The sequence below is a fragment of the Phocoena sinus genome, chromosome 2 (genome assembly GCF_008692025.1).
Source record: "Phocoena sinus isolate mPhoSin1 chromosome 2, mPhoSin1.pri, whole genome shotgun sequence".
Classification (NCBI taxonomy): domain Eukaryota; kingdom Metazoa; phylum Chordata; class Mammalia; order Artiodactyla; family Phocoenidae; genus Phocoena; species Phocoena sinus.
In genome coordinates, this window is record NC_045764.1 from 132189078 (window position 1) to 132210167 (window position 21090).

At 40.7% G+C, this 21090-nt stretch overlaps 1 protein-coding gene across 1 annotated transcript; it reads left to right on the forward strand.

The window, feature by feature from the left end:
* Positions 1-1454: 1454 nt before the first annotated feature.
* Positions 1455-17420, forward strand: MAPK1IP1L (mitogen-activated protein kinase 1 interacting protein 1 like). Its single transcript, XM_032622729.1, has 4 exons — positions 1455-1615; positions 10096-10117; positions 10805-11512; positions 12520-17420. Exons 2-4 carry the CDS (start codon positions 10100-10102, stop codon positions 12529-12531), a joined length of 738 nt encoding a protein of 245 aa, XP_032478620.1. The 5' UTR covers positions 1455-1615; positions 10096-10099; the 3' UTR covers positions 12532-17420.
* Positions 17421-21090: the final 3670 nt, after the last annotated feature.

Below are 21090 nucleotides of genomic sequence, written 5' to 3' on the forward strand. Positions count from 1 at the left end.
ACACACAAAAAGAATAAAGGGGAAGAGAGCAGGAGAAGGTGGGGAAATCATACCAAACTGCATGTCTGACATCTGTGAAAGAAACTGAAGGAAGCATTGGGTAGGGTGGGCAATGTAGTTCTAAAAATGCTAGGCGAGGATGTAGTTCCCAACCGGTTACCTGTAGGAGCCCACATGGGACAGGAATGGCCTACCTCTAGAACTCCCACCATGCTTGGTTATTGACTGGGAACATGGGAAAAGCTGGAGGTTGTTGGTCACTCTAATGCACGTGACCAGGAGTAGAATGAGACAACGTGGGCACAAATTTTTTTTGACCATAAACTCAGTAATGAAAATTTTGTGTGCAACATTAAAAATCAGAATTAATGCAAAACAAAAGGCCCTATGATGAGCAAGATATCAAAAACTTAAATATAGCACTATTTTGCTGACTTAATGTTGCTTCAGGCTTCCTATGGCACTGCTTCCCGTGCCACAAGGCACTGCTGATTCACTGCCTCCCATTAGGGCAGGGTAGGTAGTTCACACTAGTGGTATTATTTTCCATAGACCACTGCCCCTAACCAAAAACATGTCTTCCCCAGGCTTAGGTATTTGAAGTTTCTCTGTTGCTCATTTTTCAGAACGAGAATTATGTGTGCTGTGGAGTAAACCCAAACAAGTCGTTTAAGAAGTTTATATAAAATGCCCACCCACCGATCCACTAACAGCAAATGTAAACAAAGAAGTAAAATGTTGTAAGAATATTGCATACTTTAAATTTTTACGTTAAAATATATGTATGTTATGTGTGTATATTTTGTACACCACATAATTATGACATCTTCATTAGTAGCTAGCACGTTCCCTGACGACTGGGGCCACGTGTCAATCCATCATCTTTTGGGCCTGACATAGAGTAGGCAGGTAAAGGTTTATTCAAAACTGAACTGTGGGAGAAGAAATACTGATCAGAAAAAAATCTGCAAAGACATCCGTTCCTTTAGTTAATATCGATTTGTCAAGCCATTTGCAAACGTCTTCCCCTTCCTGTATTGCTTTTAGCTCTCTCCAATTTTGGCCAACGGATCCGTGTCCCGGGGTTAGGCTGCATTCACACCTAGCCAGCTTCGAGGCCTGGCCCTAAAGACCGCAAGCGTAGGGAATCCAGAACCTGCCTTCAACCTTCCCTTCAGGAGACAAGTTAACAATTTCCGCCAGGCTGCCCAGAACGCCACCGGCCACTGGCGTTTCCTCCAGACAGCTCAGAACTCCGGAACATCGGGACTCTTTCGTCCCGCCCACCAAGAGAAAACAGCCGCCCGGGAGCGAGCGCAAGGAACAGCCGCGCCGCCGGGGCCGGGCGGGCCGCAGTGCCACCCGGGCCCTGTAGGGGGCGCGCGCGGCTGGGCCCGGCCGACCAGAGGAGAGGCGGAGCGCGGGCGGGGGCAGCGCGCTCGAACCTCTGCGCTTCCTGTTCCGGCGCCAGGAGGAGCCGCGCGCTGCTGGTGCTGCTGCCGCCCCCATCTCCGTCGCCGCTGCCGTCGGTCGGGCTGCGCTCAGTTCTTCAGCGATCAGTTCCCTCGGACCCATCGCCGCTTCTAGACCTTGCTGCGGGTTCGGATCTTGCCGGGTGAGGCTGCCTCGGCGCTGGCGGGGTCGTGGAGGGGAGCAAAGGAGTACGCCCAAGCGGGACGCGGGCGCAGTAACGGAGATTCCTGAGTCGCCTCTTTGGTGGCCGGGGGCTAAGGGTTTCTCCCTGTCGTCTTCCTCCCGGCTGCGGGATGTCGGCCCTCTCGCCCCACAAGGAGAAGGCGTCGGAGGCGGGTGACGTAGCGCCCGATGGGTTTCTCCGCGCGTGACGTCAGGCCTGGCTGGGGGCGGGGCGGGGAGCGGCCTGGCCCCTCCCCCACCCCTTCCCGGGCAGGCGCGACCCGCTCGGAGGCCGGTTCGCTCCGGTTGATCCTGGACTCCTTTTGTTCGTTTGGCCTTTTAGGGCTGCCGGCCTCCCGCCCCTTGGCCCTGACCCCCTCCCCCACTCAGTAATTTCCAGTGAAAGGGAGAGGGAGGCCTAAACAGATTCTTGGGGGAGTCTGTGATGCTAGTTTAAGATTTTTCGCATTGTGACGTTTTGGTCATTATTTTCTAGAGGAGTTGCTAGCAGATACCTTAGATGAATACCCGTGACAGAAACGATGAGAAGTGTTGAGTTCTGTAATACTCCCTTTTTGTAGGATGTAGGAGCACTTGGTGGCTTTGGACCGTTTTCTTCTGAAAACCAAGCGTAGTGCTTTTAATAAATGAGGATTCTAATGTTGAAGCATCGAACCGTACTCACCTGACTGAAAAAAAATTTTTTTATAGCATTGCTACTAAAGAAATACTCGTACACGTGGTGGTTGTATGGGCCTCATTACAGGGGAAGGTAGCCTTCAGAAATCTTGCAGAAGTTCTTTGTTTAGGAGTGTTCTTTGGGCAGGGAGAACAGACATTTTTCTTGCTACTGGTGTCTTGAACCTCCTATTCAAAATTAGTTTGTCTCAGAAACTTGAGGTGTGTGTACTAGAATGTCCTTTTCCTATCTCCAGGAGGAACGGAGACCCAGAGACAACCCCTTAACCGAAATCCTTGGGACCAGTGTGTTTTGGAATTCAGAAATCTTTGGATTTTATCTTTAGATTTTAGAAAGACAATAAGGGGCAAAGATGAGAGATCACACCAGCAGAGTCGGGGCAGCATCCCCTAATCCAACAGTAATATTTGTGCAGCGAATAGGGGAGAATTAATGGAAACTGTAAAATAGCCTCAGGTCAGGTTTTGCCACCAAGTAAGTTTTATGCCAAACCTGGGAGCATTTCTTTCATTTTTAGAGGTTTCTGAACTGAGAACTGTAGATAACGGTTTGTGGACCTATCGTAGCAATTTGTAAAAGCTAACATTTGTTGAGTTTTTGCTATGTGCCAGACAGTGACCAAGAGAGTTGTTTATTATGTAAGTCTCACAGCAAATCTATGAAGTGGATGCTACTGCTGTCTTTCACCTCTGGGGTTTGCACAGCTCAGCTTGTTCAGAGCCAGCCAGTGAAGTGCAGTGTTACGTAGTCTGTCATACTATTGGCGTTCACTCTTTTTAACCATAAGCAATATGCCCATACACAGAGGAAGACAAGATAATGTGTCTGTTTTCCGGGCGCTTTTATTTTAGGCACTTGATTTACCAGTCCCATTTAGTCTCTCCTGTTACTGGCCCGTTCTTTATAGTTGAAGTAACAGGTTCATTCAGGTGAGCTGACTCAGAGACATTCAAACCTTGGTCTAGAGACTCTCTGCTAAGGCTTTCATATTCCTCCATTTTCTACATTCTAACCAATTTGAACTGCTTACACCAGGGGTCCCCAACCGCGAGGCCACGGACCCGCGCGTCCGTGGCCAGTTAGGAACCAGGCCGCACGGCAGGAGGTGAGCTGAGGTGAGCGAGCAAAGCTTCACCTGCCGCTCCCCATCGCTCGCATTACCGCCTGAGCCATCCCCTCCCCCCACCCCCGCTTCCGTGGAAAATTTGTTTTCCGTGAAACCGGCCCCTGGTGCTGAAAAGGTTGGGGGCTGCTGGCTTACACTTCCCACAGATCTCTTGTCCCCCTCTCAGCTTTTGCACAGACTTCTCCTTTCCCTAGGGCCTATCTTAGCTCTTCACCTCATTGTTCTCCCAGACTGCAAAGGCACTACTCCTCGGGACTCCTTGTCTGATACTCCTTTCCTTGATTCCTTTAGGAGCTTTTTGAGGTGCTCCCATAGAGCCCTGCGCTTACCCCAGGTAACCTACTGTTTAAATGGTAGTTCTCCGCCATACTGTGAACGCCTTTAAGCGTTTATTCCACGCAATACTATTCATTTCCCCAAGGCCCCACGCAGTACCTGGCACTTATGTTCCAGTAAGTATCTGAGTGTAGAAAATACGGCTGACATGAGGTTGTGGGAAAAAAAAATTTTTTAATTACATGTTTTTAAGTAATTTAAAATGTTCAAAAACTTGCAGATCCCCAATTTCTTGAGTTGCCCAAATGTAAATTAGAGTGTATCTGATAAACGCCAATACTAAAATTTATCCTATATGTTCATTCAAAATTTATATTTTCAGTACCAATATATTACCACTACTGTATCCTCTCTCCATACTAAACAAAACCATGCAAAAATCCTGGTTTCCCTTAGTGACTCTTAATAAATGTGTTACTCGTTTATAACTGTAGATTATTAAATATTTTACTTATCTGTGAAGTAGTCGGGAATTATAACTGTTTTGCTGATGGGAAGATGGTCTCTGGTTAAAAAGTTTGCCTTTGTCAAAAGATTCAGATAAAAGGATTGGTGTCCATGTTTCATAACTGTGTAGTCCCATACTGTTTATGACTCCACTACAATTTGATGGCCTATTGAAATATTCCTTTTCCAATAGTCACTAGTAATTTATGGAGTTCAACTTTTTTTAAACCTCCCCATGATGGAATTACCATTTTTACTCTAAAGGCCATACGCTTACAGAAATGTTTTACTTTTCTAGTGCATGTTGAAAGAAATTTTGTACTCTTGTTTTAAAATTGCTCCTCAGAAAATACAATGATTGGGCTTCCCTGGTGGCGCAGTGGTTTAGAATCCACCTGCCAATGCAGGGGACATGGGTTCAAGCCCTGGTCCGGGAAGATCCCACATGCCGCGGAGCAACTAAACCCGTGCGCCACAACAACTGAGCCTGCACTCTAGAGCTCGCGAGCCACAACTACTGAGCCCTCATGCCACAACTACTAAAGCCCACGCGCCTAGAGCCCATGGTCCGTAGCAAGAGAAGCCACCGCAGTGAGAAGCCCGTGCACCGCAATGAAGAGTAGCCATTGCTTGCCACAACTAGAGAAAGCCCACACACAGCAACAAAGACCCAACACAGCCAAAAATTTAAGAAAATAAAAATACAGTGATTATTCTTCACACGTGTACTGCCATAAAGTATTAACAGAAAGTTTTGGAAGTGATAGCTTTAGATTATTCTGAAAAGAAAATTAAAATCTTCCTTGATTTTACACTTTTTTTTCCTAGTTCAAGGTTGCATTGGCCTCATCTTAATTAGCATAATCCATATGTTTGAGAATCGTTTTTTAGAAAATCTAGGGTTTGGAGAATCCCCTGGCTGTCCATTGGTTAGGACTTGGCACTTTCATTGCTGGGGTCCCAGGTTCAATCCCTGGTGGGGAAGCTAAGATTCCACAAGCCACGCGGCACGGCCAAAAAAAAGAAATAAAAAAAGAAAACCTAGGGGGTTTTGTGGTGTTTTTTTTTTACATTCTGCAACTCTTCTCATATTGGAATAGTGATGTCCAACTCTATTTTTAATTTTTTTTATTTTTTATTTTTTTGCGGTACGCGGGCCTCTCACTGTTGTGGCCTCTCCCGCTGCGGAGCACAGGCTCCGGACGCGCAGGCCCAGCGGCCACAGCTCACGGGCCCAGGCGCTCCGCGGCATGTGTGATCCTCCCGGACCGGGGCACGAACCCGCGTCCCCTGCATTGGCAGGTGGACTCCCAACCACTGCGCCAACAGGGAAGCCCCCAACTCTATTTTTTAACCTTTTTATGATGAAAGTATTCTCCAAGTAATAAATTGGAATGTTTCCAATTAATATGAACACTGTTTATTCTAGGCATGGAGAGCACGTCACTTTACTATGCAGTTCTGTAGAACAGGAAGTGACTTATTTCTAATCCCTTTGTTCAGGGCTTTATTATTTCCTCTATCTTCCAGGATTTGATTTTGAATTTAAACTTTTGAAAGCCAGAGTTGTGAATCAGTTTGATATTATTAACTAATGGAATATATTTTAATGTAGTGCTGTGATTAATTAACGATAGTTTTTCAAAAACTAAGAGGGAGATGAGTAATTCTGAAAACCCAAACTGTAAGACCACGTGAAATTCATTGAGTTGCTTAGTTGGTTAGGTTTTCTGCTCCAGAATTAGTGTGAACTTTGATACAGAACTATTTTCTGTTTCGAAAACGCTCACCCTGTTTGAAAAGAATGTTAGTCTTAGGTAGACTTTAAACTTGTGCATGGATAAACTTTAGTCCTAAGAATTTACTATTGTGTGATGTGACATTTTAGTATAAAACAAACCTTAACATGGGAATGACTAGGTAATTGTATTTGCTATACATTCATGATGTGTTTTTTAATATTATGAATTAAGAGCAGGGTTATAGCAGTTGCAGCAGTAGGCTTCCTGTTCGTTTTCTTTATCACTCCTCATGATAACCAAATCATAAATAATAAAATTGTAAATGCAAGGATGGCTCAATATTAAGCAATATATATGTAACTATATTGTGATTGATGGGACAAAGGAGAAGAACTGCAAGATCAACTCATTAGATGCCAAAAAAAATCATCTGAAGAAATTCAGTGTTGGATTTTTTTTTTTTTTTTTTTTTTTTTTTTTTTTTTTTGTGGTATGCGGGCCTCTCACTGTTGTGGCCTCTCCTGTTGCAGAGCACAGGCTCCGGACGCGCAGGCTCAGCGGCCATGGCTCACGGGCCCAGCCGCTCCGCGGCATGTGGGATCTTCCCGGACCGGGGCACGAATCCATGTCCCCTGCATCGGCAGGCAGACTCTCAACCACTGCGCCACCAGGGAAGCCCAGTGTTGGATTTTTTAACTAGCAAAATAGGAATAAATAAGTCTAGCAAAATAGGCATAGATAGAAACTTCCTTACTGTAATTTTTTTTAAACCTCAAAACTAAAAATGAGTCATATATAAACATTAGAAGCATTGCCAGGAGAGTTGAGAAGAAGACTACTGTGCTCACACTGTCTTATTTAATATTTCATTGTTGTTTAAGTCCTAGCTTAGGCCAAAGAGAAAAGAGGTGTAAATACTGCAAAGAGAAGGTAAAATTATTTTTTGCTAATGGCATAATCCTTTATCTGCAGATTCCAGAGAGTCAACTGAGAGACTTTCAGGATAAAATAATTCAATAATGTCACTGCTTACAAAAGTAACACACTAAAATTTGAAAGGCTTTCCCGTATATGAACAACCAATTAGAAAATATAATGGAAGAACCAATTTACAACCACAAGAAAACGTTTACCATTTAGAAATCTAACTCAAAAAATGTGTAGGAGTCTTGATTTTTAAAAACTACTGAGTGGGGAGTTCCCTGGTGGCGCAGGTTGGGAATCCGCCTGCCAATGCAGGGGACATGGGTTCGAGCCCCGGTCCGGGAAAATCCCACATGCCGCGGAGCAACAAAGCCCGTGTGCCACAACTACTGAGCCTGCACTCTAGAACCCATGAGCCACAACTACTGAGCCCATGAGCCACAACTACTGAGCCCATGTGCCACAACTACTGAAGCCCACGTGCCTAGAGCCCGTGCTCCGCAACAAGAGAAGCCACCGCAATAAGAAGCCCATGCACCGCAACGAAGAGTGGCCCCCGCTACCAGCAACTAGAGAAAGCCCGCACGCAGCAATGAAGACCCAACGCAGACAAAAATAAAATAAATAAATTTATTTTAAAAAAAAAAACTACTGAGTGATAATAAATGACAGTGATGGGAACTATAAAGACATACCTTGTTCTTGAATGAGAATATTTTATACTTTAAATGTATGAAATGTCCCCTAAATTAATCTGTAAATTTAATGTGTTTTTTGTTGTGTTGTTGGGTTTTGTTTGTTTTGTTTTTTTACAAAATGATCTAGAAAAAAATAAGCATGAAAATATTCAGGAAAATCTGAAATAAACAGTAATAGTAGGTCATAAAATTTGTTTAAAATTTAAAGCTGCCCTGATAAGATGAGATGTTATAGTGTGGATCAGTAGGAAAGAATAGAGTTCACAATACCTTTGGGAAATGATGGAGGCTCTGTGACTTGGTGGTTAAGAGCCTTGGCTCTGGGGGCTTCCCTGGTGGTGCAGTGGTTAAGAATCCGCCTGCCAATGCAGGGGACAGGGGTTTGAGCCCTGGTCCAGGAAGATCCCACATGCCACAGAGCAACTAAGCCCAAGCGCCACAACTACTGAAGCCCACGCACATAGAGCCCGTGCTCCACAACAAGAGAAGCCACTACAATGAGAAGCCAGTGCACCGCAACGAACAGTAGCCCCCGCTTGCCGCAACTAGAGAAAAGCCCGCGCACAGCAATGAAGACCCAATGCAGCCAAAAATACATAAATAAATAAATAAATTTATTTAAAAAAAAAAAAAGAATCTGCCTGCCAATGCAGGGGACACAGGTTCGAGCCCTGGTCCGGGAAGATCCCACATGCTGCGGAGCAACCAAGCCCATGCACCACAACTACTGAGCCTGCGTGCCTAGAGCCTGTGCTCCACACGAGAGAAGCCCACACACCGCCAAGAAGAGTAGCCCCTGCTCACCACAGCTAGAGAAAGCCCATGCACAGCAATGAAGACCCAACACAGCCAAAAATAAATAAAATAAATAAATAAATTTATTTAAAATATATATTTAAAAAGCAAAAAAAAGAGCCTTGGCTCTGCAGTCAGACGATATCTGGATTTGAATCTCTTCTCTGCTTGTCACTAGCTCTGACCTTAAACAGGGTAACTTGCTAAGCTTCCTTTTCTCCAGCTGTACACTGGGAGTGGTAATAGAATCTGCATCTATTAAACAAGATTATACACCTAAAGCACTTAGCATGGTGCCTGTTCCATGATATATTTACATATATGTGCGTATGTATGTATATACAGTGTTTGTTGTCAACAGCACCTGTATAATGTGTTAAAGGTAGCTTGTCAAGTGGGTTCAAGCCCTGGTCCGGGAAGATCCCACATGCTGTGGAGCAACTAAGCCTGTGCGCCACAACTACTGAGCCTGCGCTCTGGAGCCTGTGCTCCGCAACAAGAGAAGCTGCCCCTCACCGCAACTAGAGAAAAGCCCATGCGCAGCAACGAAGACCCAACGCAGCCAAAAATAAAAAAATAATAAATTAATTTTTAAAAAAAGTAGCTTGTCAAGTCTGTTGAAATAAGATAGATTATTCAGTAATTGTTGTTTGAAAGAACAGAAAGATTTTAAACAAGTTAAACCATAGAAGTACTATTAGAAAGCATAGGTGAATTTTTTTTGTCTCATATGACAGACACCTAATTTCCTTAATGTCTTACAAAGCATTAAAAAAAAAGATGTACTACTAAGTAGTAAAATGATCAAAGTCAAAATAGAGTTCATACTGTGTTATTCTATTTATGTGAAGTCAAGGAACAAGCGAAAACTAAGAAAGTGATTGCTGAGTGGTAAAAGGGAAGTGATTGGAATGTGGCATGAGTAAACCTATGGAGTGAAGGAAATGTTCTGTCTTGGATGGTTACAGGGGCATATGCAACTGTCAGAGCTTGTTTACCTGAACACTGATCCGTGCATTTTATTGAAAGTTAATTATACTTCAATTATAAAAATTGATAAAAGTGGTCCAAGGGCATGAGCATATTCACAGAAAAAGAAGTCTAAATGTGGTATTAAATTTAAATGATGCTCTACTTTCCACTTAAAGAAATGTAAGTTAAGATGCCAATTTTTAACCTATTATAATGGAAAATGATTTATAAATTTAATAACATCCAGTGGTGAAGAGGAGTTTTAAAAAGGTAGAGTGTAAATTGGCATGGGCTTTTTGAGATGGATCTTAGATTGACTTTACCTGTTGACTATGTATTTCACTTCTGTACTTTTTCCTGGTGATAGACTCGAAAAGATAGGTGTTTAAAGATGTTCACTGTGTCATTATTTAAAACAATTCAAACTGTGAACAACCTAAACTGCCACCAACTTGAGACTGTAAACTAAATTATGGATCACTTTTATATGATGTGCAGCCAGTAAAAATGGATGAAGTTTACACAGGTGTATGAACTATTATGGAAATTTTTCCTATATAAAGAAAATCATTATATAAATGATTAAGATTCCATTTAAGTAAAAATAGTGTATGCATAGTTCCTTAAAGAATATATAAGAAATTAAACACTGGTTTTGAAATATTCCTTCTTTCTTTTTTTTCTTTTTTTTTTTTTTTGTTTGTTTGGTCTTGTTTTTAGGAAAATGTCTGATGAATTTTCGGTAAGTTGATGCATTTACTCTTCATAAGTTTTTTGGCTCTTAGAAAAAAGACATGGTCCTAACTGTGGGCCCTAAGTCTTCCAATGTAAAAGAGATGCATTTTGTGATTCTTGGTTTTTGTTTTTGTTTTTTTAGCATGTGATTTTGATAGATGATTTGCCCTAATTTACTTAGCTATGTTTGAAAATGCATTCTGTCGTATTTATTTCTTTATGAATCCTTAAGTAAAAATTTTTTTAAAGGGTTACTTCTGTTTTAACCTGATAGTGTTAATAATAGCCAACATTTATTGAAAATTACATACCAGGCACTGTGTTAAGTGCATTAAATGAGTTATCTCATTTAGGCCTCAGGTTAACCCTAAACTGTTGTTTTGAAAATGAAGAAACTGAAGCTCAGAGAGGGTATATAACTTGTTTGAGGTAAAGCCAGGATCGAAATCACACTATGTTAATCAGTTGTATTTAGAAAACTTGAGCTTCTCTGAGGAATTTGCATTGTAAAGCTGCTATTTTGAGGTAACTCCTAAATTTTGTATTAAATGAGTTGTTTTTTAAAAAACTGAACCGCTTGGCTTTTGAAGAATCCCTGACCCTATAGCTTACTATCCTTTATGGGTTTGTAATTATGTTTGGCATTGCTTGTCCCTGAATAAGGTCAATAAGACACGCCTGTTTTGTATTCCAGTTGGCAGATGCGCTACCTGAACACTCCCCTGCCAAAACCTCTGCTGTGAGCAATACAAAACCCGGCCAACCTCCTCAAGGCTGGCCAGGTTCCAACCCTTGGAATAACCCAAGTGCTCCACCTTCTGTGCCATCTGGACTCCCACCAAGTGCAACACCCTCCACTGTGCCTTTTGGACCAGCACCAACAGGAATGTATCCCTCTGTGCCTCCCACCGGACCACCTCCAGGACCCCCTGCACCCTTTCCTCCTTCTGGACCATCATGCCCCCCACCTGGTGGTCCTTATCCAGCCCCAACTGTGCCAGGCCCTGGCCCCACAGGGCCATATCCGACACCAAATATGCCCTTTCCAGAGCTTCCAAGACCCTATGGTGCACCCACAGATCCAGCTGCAGCTGGTCCTTTAGGTCCATGGGGATCCATGTCTTCTGGACCTTGGGCACCAGGAATGGGAGGGCAGTATCCTACCCCTAATATGCCATATCCATCTCCAGGGCCGTATCCCGCCCCTCCTCCTCCCCAAGCACCAGGGGCTGCACCACCTGTTCCATGGGGCACTGTTCCACCAGGAGCCTGGGGACCACCAGCGCCATATCCTGCCCCTGCAGGATCATATCCCACACCAGGACTCTATCCCAGTCCCAACAATCCTTTTCAAGTGCCTTCAGGACCTTCTGGTGCTCCACCGATGCCCGGTGGCCCCCATGTGAGTGTTTAATTTGTTATTTAACATACAGTAATAGTCCCATAAGCACAACTGAAAGATTGTCTCCAGTTTCGGATGGAAGATTAGAAAGCTTTTAAACCTTTTTTAAAAAGGTGTGTGTATATTAAAAAAGAGTAACTTTCAAACTTCAGGTAAACTTAGGTAAAGCATTTATTTAAAAGGATGAAAACAATATTCCTGGTACTAAAAATAGAAAAATTCCCCAAATATCCCCAAAGACTTTGTAATGTAGTAAGCAGTGTCCTCAACAGCATCCTTGAGGTAAACTCAAAGATGTGTTTCATTGGATTTTTTTTTTTTTTTTTTTAACATTTCTCAGTACTGTTTTATAGCATCACACCAAAGCACAAGTTCACTAAAAGTAATCTCTGCCAGTCTGGCTAGATATAGACGTAGATTTTTAGAGAATCCAGGGCAGTGAATGTGTAACGTTGCCCATCTTTCATGCAACTGTCCATAGTGTTTCTCAGCCAAGGTTTTGTTAGATCCTTAACAGTACTGATCTCAAGATTATATCAATCTCTGCATTGCCAATTATATGTAATGCTGTGTGCTTTACTGTCAGCCAAGCTGGAGTAGGGTTGACATCTTAGTTGAGGACCCTTTCTTGGGCGTATGACCAAATAGAAAAGCACCCTGTTTCCCTATGAACTGAGCCAAGTCAGATGCTCCATAGGGGCGGAAAAATCTATTTATTCTTAACAAAGTACTAATCAGATCTCCAACCAGATTAATCAAACATCCACCTCAATTGTAAAGGAGAAATACCTTAATAAAGTGCCCCTAAAACTTCTTTTCATTAGTGTAACTTTTTGCTCTCTATATATTGTCTTAAAAAATTATTTTTGTAAATTGTATGCCAGAATAAGTGAGATGATTAGCTGTTTGGCTTTATTAAGTAATAAGTTTATTTTAAGCCACAGCAAGGAGCTAATCAACTCCATTTACAAAATCTAGAAGTTTACGTTTTCTTTTTTCTATTGCAGTCTTACCATTAAGTTAACAATGGATGAAGAGATGACGCTTTGCTTTTTGAAGTACATATATATATATGCACTTGAATGCATATATAAAAATTGCTGTTTCACTATTCTTAGAGGGCATTCATGAAAGAACAACTCTTGCACCTCTCAGAAGATATCTGCCTCTTGTGCTTGGATGTATAGTACATCTGATGGAAACAATCAGATAAAAATGTAAAAGTAAATCATTCAAATGTGATTTTTATTCGGTTTTTATGGAAAGTTAAAGTAATTAAGTATATTGAATAGCTCTTTGATACAATTTGTTTAAAACAAATTTTCGATTTGTTTAAATTATGAAACTAAATACTTATCACTTTTTCCCCTAAATAAACACACTTTGAAAACAATCACATTGTCATAATTTAAACAAATGATGCCTCTCAACATCTTGAGCTGCTCTATCTATAGGATAAATAAACCTGGTCCTTCTGAGGTTATCTTTTGGATATACATTTTAAAACTTGGTAATTATTGTCAGATGTTGAGTTCATTTTTATCCTTGAGCTTTTAGTAAAAACTTCATTTTGAGTTCCACCTGATTTATTTTTAGCCATATGGGTCATACAGCTCTAAAATCTGCCCTTTATGGAAACTGTTTTCTTTTTAATGCAGGCTAACATGTATATGTAAGTTATATTCTTAGAGAATTGGTGATCTCTTTGTACTTGTAGAATAGATTATGATGTGTCCATATTACTTTGGAAAGAGCTCAAGGACGGAAATATTTCTCTCCTTTGTCTTGAACCTCAAACTAGAAGAGACCCTAGGAACTGCTTCATAGTAACAAGTAATTTGCATTCCCACAAAACTCTTCTACAGGACTCTTCCTGTAGCCCCCTCTCCCTCGGTTCTTTAGAAGGAGCACTTCCCTTCATTCCATCCTGATGCAGATAACTGGCACACTCTAGGGGTCTATCACAAACACAGAAGTTACGTTTAGAGAACCTTAAGTCATACAGACATGACTGTTCTCTTTGTACAAGTGTGATTGAAACACGTTACGTCTTTCAGAGTCTGGTTAAGCTATGTCATCATCTCTTGCATAGTTTTCCTGGATCTGTTTGTAACGTGCTTATGGCTAACAGTTCAGTTCTGTATTTGTTGACAGGTAAGACAGGTAAATAGGTAGAAGAATGAGTGCCATCCTCAAAATTATTCTCTAGCTGTAACACTGAGAATAATCATAAAGTGTAGATCTCTGCAATTGTGTTTAAAGCAGTGTGACTGTGTTACTTAAAAATAAGTGGTGTTTGTAACCTCCAGAATAGCTTTTTGGCACCTTATCTTTAAATCCGATTTTTAGATTTGGGATAGAACTGACCATGTTATTTGTCAAATTTTGAATGTATTCATTAGGTTCCTAAAATGTATTGTGACTTTTTTGACCAGTATATGAGAGATTTATGCTGGAGCTCTTACCTTTGCTTAGAAATAAAATATTTAGTAGTTTATTTCTCTTACAGTTAAAATGTCAAGAATGCCAAATGCTGCCAATTTAATGGTTTGATAGCTACCTCCTTTTAAGAAAGCAAGATTGTCACCTTTGAGAGGAACATTCAGTCTTTAGGCCTCCCTTAAGTAGATGATAATTTCAGGCTTTCGGAATTGAAACTAATTTGTTTAGATATTTTCAGACTGGGGAATGTTAGACAGCCCTTTCATAGTGGCACAGTCTTTCTTTCACTTCTTTGCAGGGACAAGTGGCAGCTATCTGCAACACTCTTGGGATCTGTTGTAGCCTTCAGTTTATAAGGCAGTAGCCTTAGAAGGTGTCATAGCTTAACTTATCAATCAATATCATAATGTCATCTAACTCTGGAGGGATGAAAGGCAAAGTGAGATGGCAGCAAAGATATCTCTCCTTTTGGTTATTTTGGTTGTCCTACCTTGGAATAAGTTGACAACTCTGGCTTTAGATAAAATATTTAACACTAGAGAGGATAACGTTTGACTACAAGAAGAATAGGTAGCAAGTTTGGGAATCTCTTATTGTGGAGACCATTTACTATCAGAGAAAATCTTATGCTAAAGGATTTAAAGGGCCATGAATACAAGATCTGGAATTATTACCCCTTATAAGTATATCAACTGCTGGTGACCCATACTGCCCAGTGTGTCCTAGATGATACTGCCGTTTTAAACTTGGCTTTTTGAGGATTTTCCAACTGAGTTTTGGGAAATTTTTTTTAATATAAGAATTGAAATCAAAGGGAATAGAATTTACTTTTACATTCTTTTTAATTTTCAAGCATCATTTCTCAACTTGAGGGAGGGGCATCTCAATTCTTGTGGGTACTTGGGGGCAAAAGGTATTTTTAGGTTCAGGGTGGAGTTAAGAAAAGCAGAAGTTGTTTCAAGGGAGGAATGGAAGAAAGCATCTAAGAAGGTTTTTGTCTTTACAAGGGAATAATGTTGCTTTTAAAACAAGTTATGCTAGGCTGAGATTGGTTTGTGGAAGAGACTGCTTGTTAGAAAGTATGTTTGGTCTTAAAGGAATATGAAGTACGGAATATGCTGCCATTTGGACTTTCAGAGCAGGAATTTTAAGATAAATTTGATGGAGATAGTTGAGATGTGTTGAGAAATAGTATCTCTGAAGTTAGAATCTTAGATTTTGAAATTTTGAGCCTAAAAATGACAATGAAAAATTAAAGTATAGACCTTAGGTCCTCATTCACACACTCAGTCCTCAAGAATGAAGGCTCCTTAAAGGAGTGCTTACAATGCCTTGGGTTGTCTGAACTGGACCCGGCCTGACACTTTTTCATGCTTTTGAAGATGGCTGTTTACAGCTGTGACTCCATAGCCCTGTTTTCTGTAAAGTAATATATTGATTATTTGGGAATAGACAATACATTTTTTTAATTACCCAAGGGCCTCCTTCATTCTTTGTCAGTTTTACTGTTTATTGTTTTCAGTAGAGAATAATAAAAGGGCAGAGAAGAAAGGGGGTGAATTTTGGGCCTTGGTCTGTCATACCACTACAATGGGATATTAGAATATTTTCTAGGAAAGAAGTCAGTTTTCCCCCTGCTTTTTTTACCTCGCAGTTATTAGTGCTACCTGTTGTAGTCAGATGTACAGCTTTTGAAACTATTTGTGTGTATCAGCATAGCTCTACTCAGAGTTTCAGTTTAAATACTGTGCCTAGTTTGCATATCAATCAGTTGCCTACACTTCCAAAAGATTCGTGCCACTGTCTTCCTTCCTCACCCTGAATAATCTAGTGCTAGATTTATAAAATGCCTGGTTTATAAACCTTGGAAATTCAACCTAAGCACAGACCTTCAAGTGTTCAAGTTCTTGAAAAGCGTAAGGCTTGCTTCAGATGAATCACACTGATGCACTGTACTGTGCATAGAAAGTGGTGGGTGGCTTTCAGGGAAGACTATAATTTTATCTTAATAAAGCAATATTTAGTATTGAAGACAGACACTTTTATTTTCAGAATTCTGCCAAGTAAAACAAAAATTGCCAATAAAATAATCAGTATTAAAGAAATGGCCATGCAAGCTTCTGGCAATAGACAGCAGCTGAAAACTGCATTCATTCAGGAGACACTCAGATGTCAGTGATCCAGGTGCTTTGCCAGATGCCAGAGATACAGAGACGAAGAGAATGCCTGTCTTTCAGAGGCTTACAGCCTAGGGGGAGGCATTACCGAATTGATGAGTACATCCAGTATTAGTTTACCTGGACAAACATATTTTAGTATTGCCGCTGGTGGAACTTATAGACTAGCCTTTGAGCATTTAAAGAACAAAGTAGGGCATACCTTTTTTTAAAGTAAGAAAATGCTTTCCAGACTGTAGTGTTTGTCAGTGCAACTGTCAAGAGTGCAAAGTAATGGGATGTTTTTCCTGTGATTTTCCCCTGGATAAAGGCACTTTCACTGCCTGTCACTGATCAGTAGATCTTGATTTATTGCCATTAAGCAAACTTGACTTCTTATGCGTGTTCTATAAAGCATTTTTTTTCCTTGATATTTTTGTATTTTTTCTTGATATTGTGAGTTTTTTCATTGACTTAATAATGACAAATTTAATGTATGTAATTGTCTATGCATTTTAAGTTAAGCTGCCTAAAATGTGATTTGACACATACACATTTGTTTGTATTATGAACTGTAAGCAATCTGTTTGAGATGTTAGGTTTTATCACCTGCTGCTGTATTTGTAAACAAAGACAAATGTTGCTTTAAGACGTAATTATAATTAGGAATAGTCTATGGATGTGATACTTGATATTTTCTAAGATAAACTTGTTTGCTTTTGTGTATTACACCTGAAAAGTTTTTTTTTTAATGTATTTTTATGGTTTCACAGTTTTTCCATTTATTTTAATCTTTAGGCCCAATTCTGGGCTTCCCAGAGCAAGTCCAAAGCTTGATTAACTGCAAATTTGTTGTCATAAAGAGAGAAAGAAAAACAGCCCGAGACATCCCTCTGTATGTGATCTGCCATTCACTAAGGCATTTAAATAGGCTGCCTGGGAACAACCCCTCCTCCACAAACCATCTTTCAGCAACACACTGTGAGGATTTCTTCTTCTCCCTTCAAGGCTAGCCTTGCTTTGTAACCAAGTTATCTACACATGAAGTCAGGGAACTTTCCCTATCTGCCCCTGGTGCCACCACCCAGCTTTCTTTTATGAAAGATACTGCTATGCCTGTAGTAAGGGTTACATTATTAAACTTGGTGTATAGTTGCTGTTTTCTTTCCACAGGGGGTTTGCTAGCCTTTCTTGAAACCCATTGTGAGTGGGGCTATAAACAAGTGAATAATTTGTGGTATATTCTGTTTTTGGAAAGGATTTCTGCTGTTTGCCTTTGGACAAAAAAAACATAAATTTTTAAAGTTGCATTTGATGTCTTAACATATCTCCTAAAAGTACCCACCTAAAGTGGAGCTGTGAAATAGGTAGTGAAATATAAGATCACTCTGGAGCAGGGTGGTTTCCCATCGTGAAAAGACATCCCTTTGACCAACACATTCTTGCCTGGGTACCTGACACAAGCAAGTTCTTTTTTTACCACCATTTTAAAACTTAGCACTAGTCCTTTTGCAACAGTCCTTTTGCAAAATAGAATCCTAACTATAAGCTCATTTATTTTAGATAAGACAAGGCAATAGAATTCTAATACCAGAAGAGAATTTGGGCCTTCTCATAGAGTTTGTTCCTATCGCATTTGAACAGTATTCTCAATGAGGGCAGGTTTTTATGTCGATGCATTAAACAATTTCTTTTCATACTATATCTTGCAGTTCTCTGGGATTCCCAGAACGAGGAGGAGACAAAGCAGGTTCAGCTTAGTTCCTCTCTGCTTTCTCTAGAGCAGTTCCACTGTATGGCAGTTTGGGCTGCCATAACAAAATACCATAGGCTGGGTGGCTTAAACAGCATAAATTCTTATGGTTCTGGAAGCTAGGAAGTCCACGATCAAGGTGCTAGCTAGTTCAGTTCTCAGTTTCGATGAGAGCTCTTCCTGGCTTGCAGACGGCTCCTCACTGTTTCCTCCCATGTGGAGAGAGAAGCAAGCTCTCAGTTGTCCCTTTTGATACAGACACTAATCCCATCATAAAGGCCCCATCTCCAAATACCATCATGTTGCAGGTTAGGACTTAAACATGGATTAGGGTGGCAGGGGCACAATTTGGTTCATAGCACTTACAGATAAGGTGTTTGAGGGGACACAAAGTTTTGCCGCTTTTAAATTCTTAAAAACTATTGTAGATGACCACATCTCCTAGTTGAGGTTAGCTAAAATCAATCGAATCTCCATCCATCTAGAATTCTAAGCTATGCTTAAAGTGTTAGTGTCACACAAGAAAAGAGGATTATTTAACATGAGTTTTTGCTCCGCCTTGTTTTATATTAGGCCTTATTTTTTAAGATGGTCATTTGGATGAGCATTCCTTAAAGATAGGTAGGTAGATTTAAAAGACAGCCTTTTTTTTTTAGGGATAAGGAAATCTTTAAAAGAGGTTAAGTAGGGCTTCCCTGGTGGCGCAGTGGTTGAGAGTCCGCCTGCCGACGCAGGGGACACGGGTTCATGACCCGGTCCGGGAAGATCCCACATGCCGGCGGAGTGGCTGGGCCCGTGAGCCATGGCCACTGAGCCTGCGCGTCCGGAGCCTGTGCTCCGCAGCGGGAGAGGCCACAACAGTGAGAGGCCCGCGTACAGCAAAAAAAAAAAAAAAAAAAAAAAGAGGTTAAGTAAATCCCAAGGTCTCCTTACACGACAATGGCCTCAAAACAGGGTTTGTCTACTAGATTATATTTTGCTCAGATATCCAGTACCCTTTATATGCAGTTCCTTGATTACCAATCCAGACCCTTGCCTTTTCTCTTCCACAAGACATCCTGACTTGTTCTTGTCCCCTTAACCACTGAGTAGATTCCAAAGCTATGGGAAAACTAGGAAAACACTCAACTGGTTAACTTTTTAGATAAAGAGGCCAAGTTAAACTGAGCTTCATGTATTGTCCTACTTCTTACCCAGCTTCATTTCCTGGGAGCTAGTAACTATAGCTCTTCTGTACACTTTACATACTTTAGCTCATGGAACTCTTCACACCCTGCATTTGAGATATACACAATCTAGGAGAAGACAAGTCTAGTTGACTGTTGAAATGCACTGTCCCAATTAAGTCACAACAAACCTCTAAGACAAGGACAGTTCTTAATCCTCATTTTATAGATGATGAAACTACAGCTAAGAGGTAGAGATCACATAGCTGGTATGTTATGGAACTGAGAATCCTAGGTGTGACCGATAACAAAGCTTTGTTCTGTTCCACTTTGCTGCAGAATGCTGCTTTCCTAAGAACAGGTTCTCCATCTTACACGTGCCTGCCATGGTTGCCTTAGTGCTGTAGTTCTGCTTCCAAAATTATATACCTGGAAAGTCACATCCATCTAACATGTATTGAATGTTATGTAGCAGACCTTTCACACAGTTTATGTCACTGAATACGTTTCATTAGATATTCACTTTAAAAATCTAGTGTTTGTTTGAAATGTATATCCTTAGTGTCTGGTGAATAAGCACAGTTCTTAAACTGCTAACTTGGAGAGTTGTATTTTCACAAACAAAGACAAATAATATTCAGAGGTGTAGCATTAAGAGTAGGTTAAAATATGGATGTGAGAATTGTTACAAAAGGTACTGGATGATCAAATCACTGGTTTCAGCCCTACCGATTATTGAAGACACTGCTTATCCAGTTGCCCCAAAGTGGGAAAGGCTTGGACAAGGCTGTCAGAGCGGCTGAGACAAAAGAGGTTTCTGTTAGTAGTAGATGAGCAGCCAAGATGTACAGGAACTATACAGGGGGTGGGAGAGTCCAAGGGAGGTTCTACCGAGTATGGCTTGACAGTTCTTTTTTTAAACTTGCCGATGCAGGACATGCTAAGTTAAAACATCTAAACTGTTGCTTAGTTACTGCAACACAGAAAAATCCCAAGTACTAAACTTAATGAATACCTGGATCCCTTCTTGACTGCGCAAAGAAATCTTTACTAAAAAAGCCCAAACTACATGACTTAACGATCAGGACTCAGTACTTGGGCTCTTTATAGAAGGGGGATGAAGAAGATTAATGTAAACTAGGAGAAGCCTGTTGACAAACTTCACAAGACTTCTTATCTGAAAGGTGGTAACAAGTCTCCACCTCTGGCAAGTCCGTAATAGAAATCTGATCAAATTCTAGAATGCAGTTTTTCATGGTTCAGTGAGCAGCACAATTGCTAGGGATTCAAGGGCAGAGTTTTTAGTTTTGAGCTCAGCCTGGCAGTGTGATTTGGTACAGTTGACTAGCTTCCTGTGCTGATTTACCTTATCTATAAAACAGATAATAATGCTCAAAATACTCAAAGCACCAGGAGGGAAAAATGGAACATTCTTTCTTGGAGGGATTCTATTTAGTGTATTAGCATTAACTAAAAGATTACATATCTAATATATAGTATCACTGTTAATGCTTTTTAAAAAAATCAGATTGTCAAGCTTGAAGGCTGAAATTTACACAATGTGATGATATATTTATTAAACACAAAGATTGCCTTATAAGTGGCCATACATGCAAGTTTGCCTGGGACAACTCTGGTTTATATTGTCCAGGCGTAATTATTAACAGTACCCTCCTTGCATTCTCAAAAGTGTCCCGGATTTAAGGATAAATTATATGGTTATCTTAACTATAACAAAATAGAATGCAAGTGAAGATTTTCCATGTTTGTTTCCTGAGATAAAAAACATCCTAAACATGTTTTAGCATAGAATTAACCTTTCCTTCACATATATTATCTAGGGTGCAACTTATACTGCATCTTATAAAGGTGAAGAAAAATATCCCTGTCACTTAATTGCAGCCACAATTGTCTTCAGAAAATCCCCAAAGAAGAGAGCACATTCTAGTCCTAGAACAGGAAGCCATGCCTTTTTTAAACAGAGAAGCTAGATAGAAAAGGGGAGATGGGAATAAGGCTTCCTACTTTTCTGGGCATCTGTCTAAAGATTCTTGCCTCATA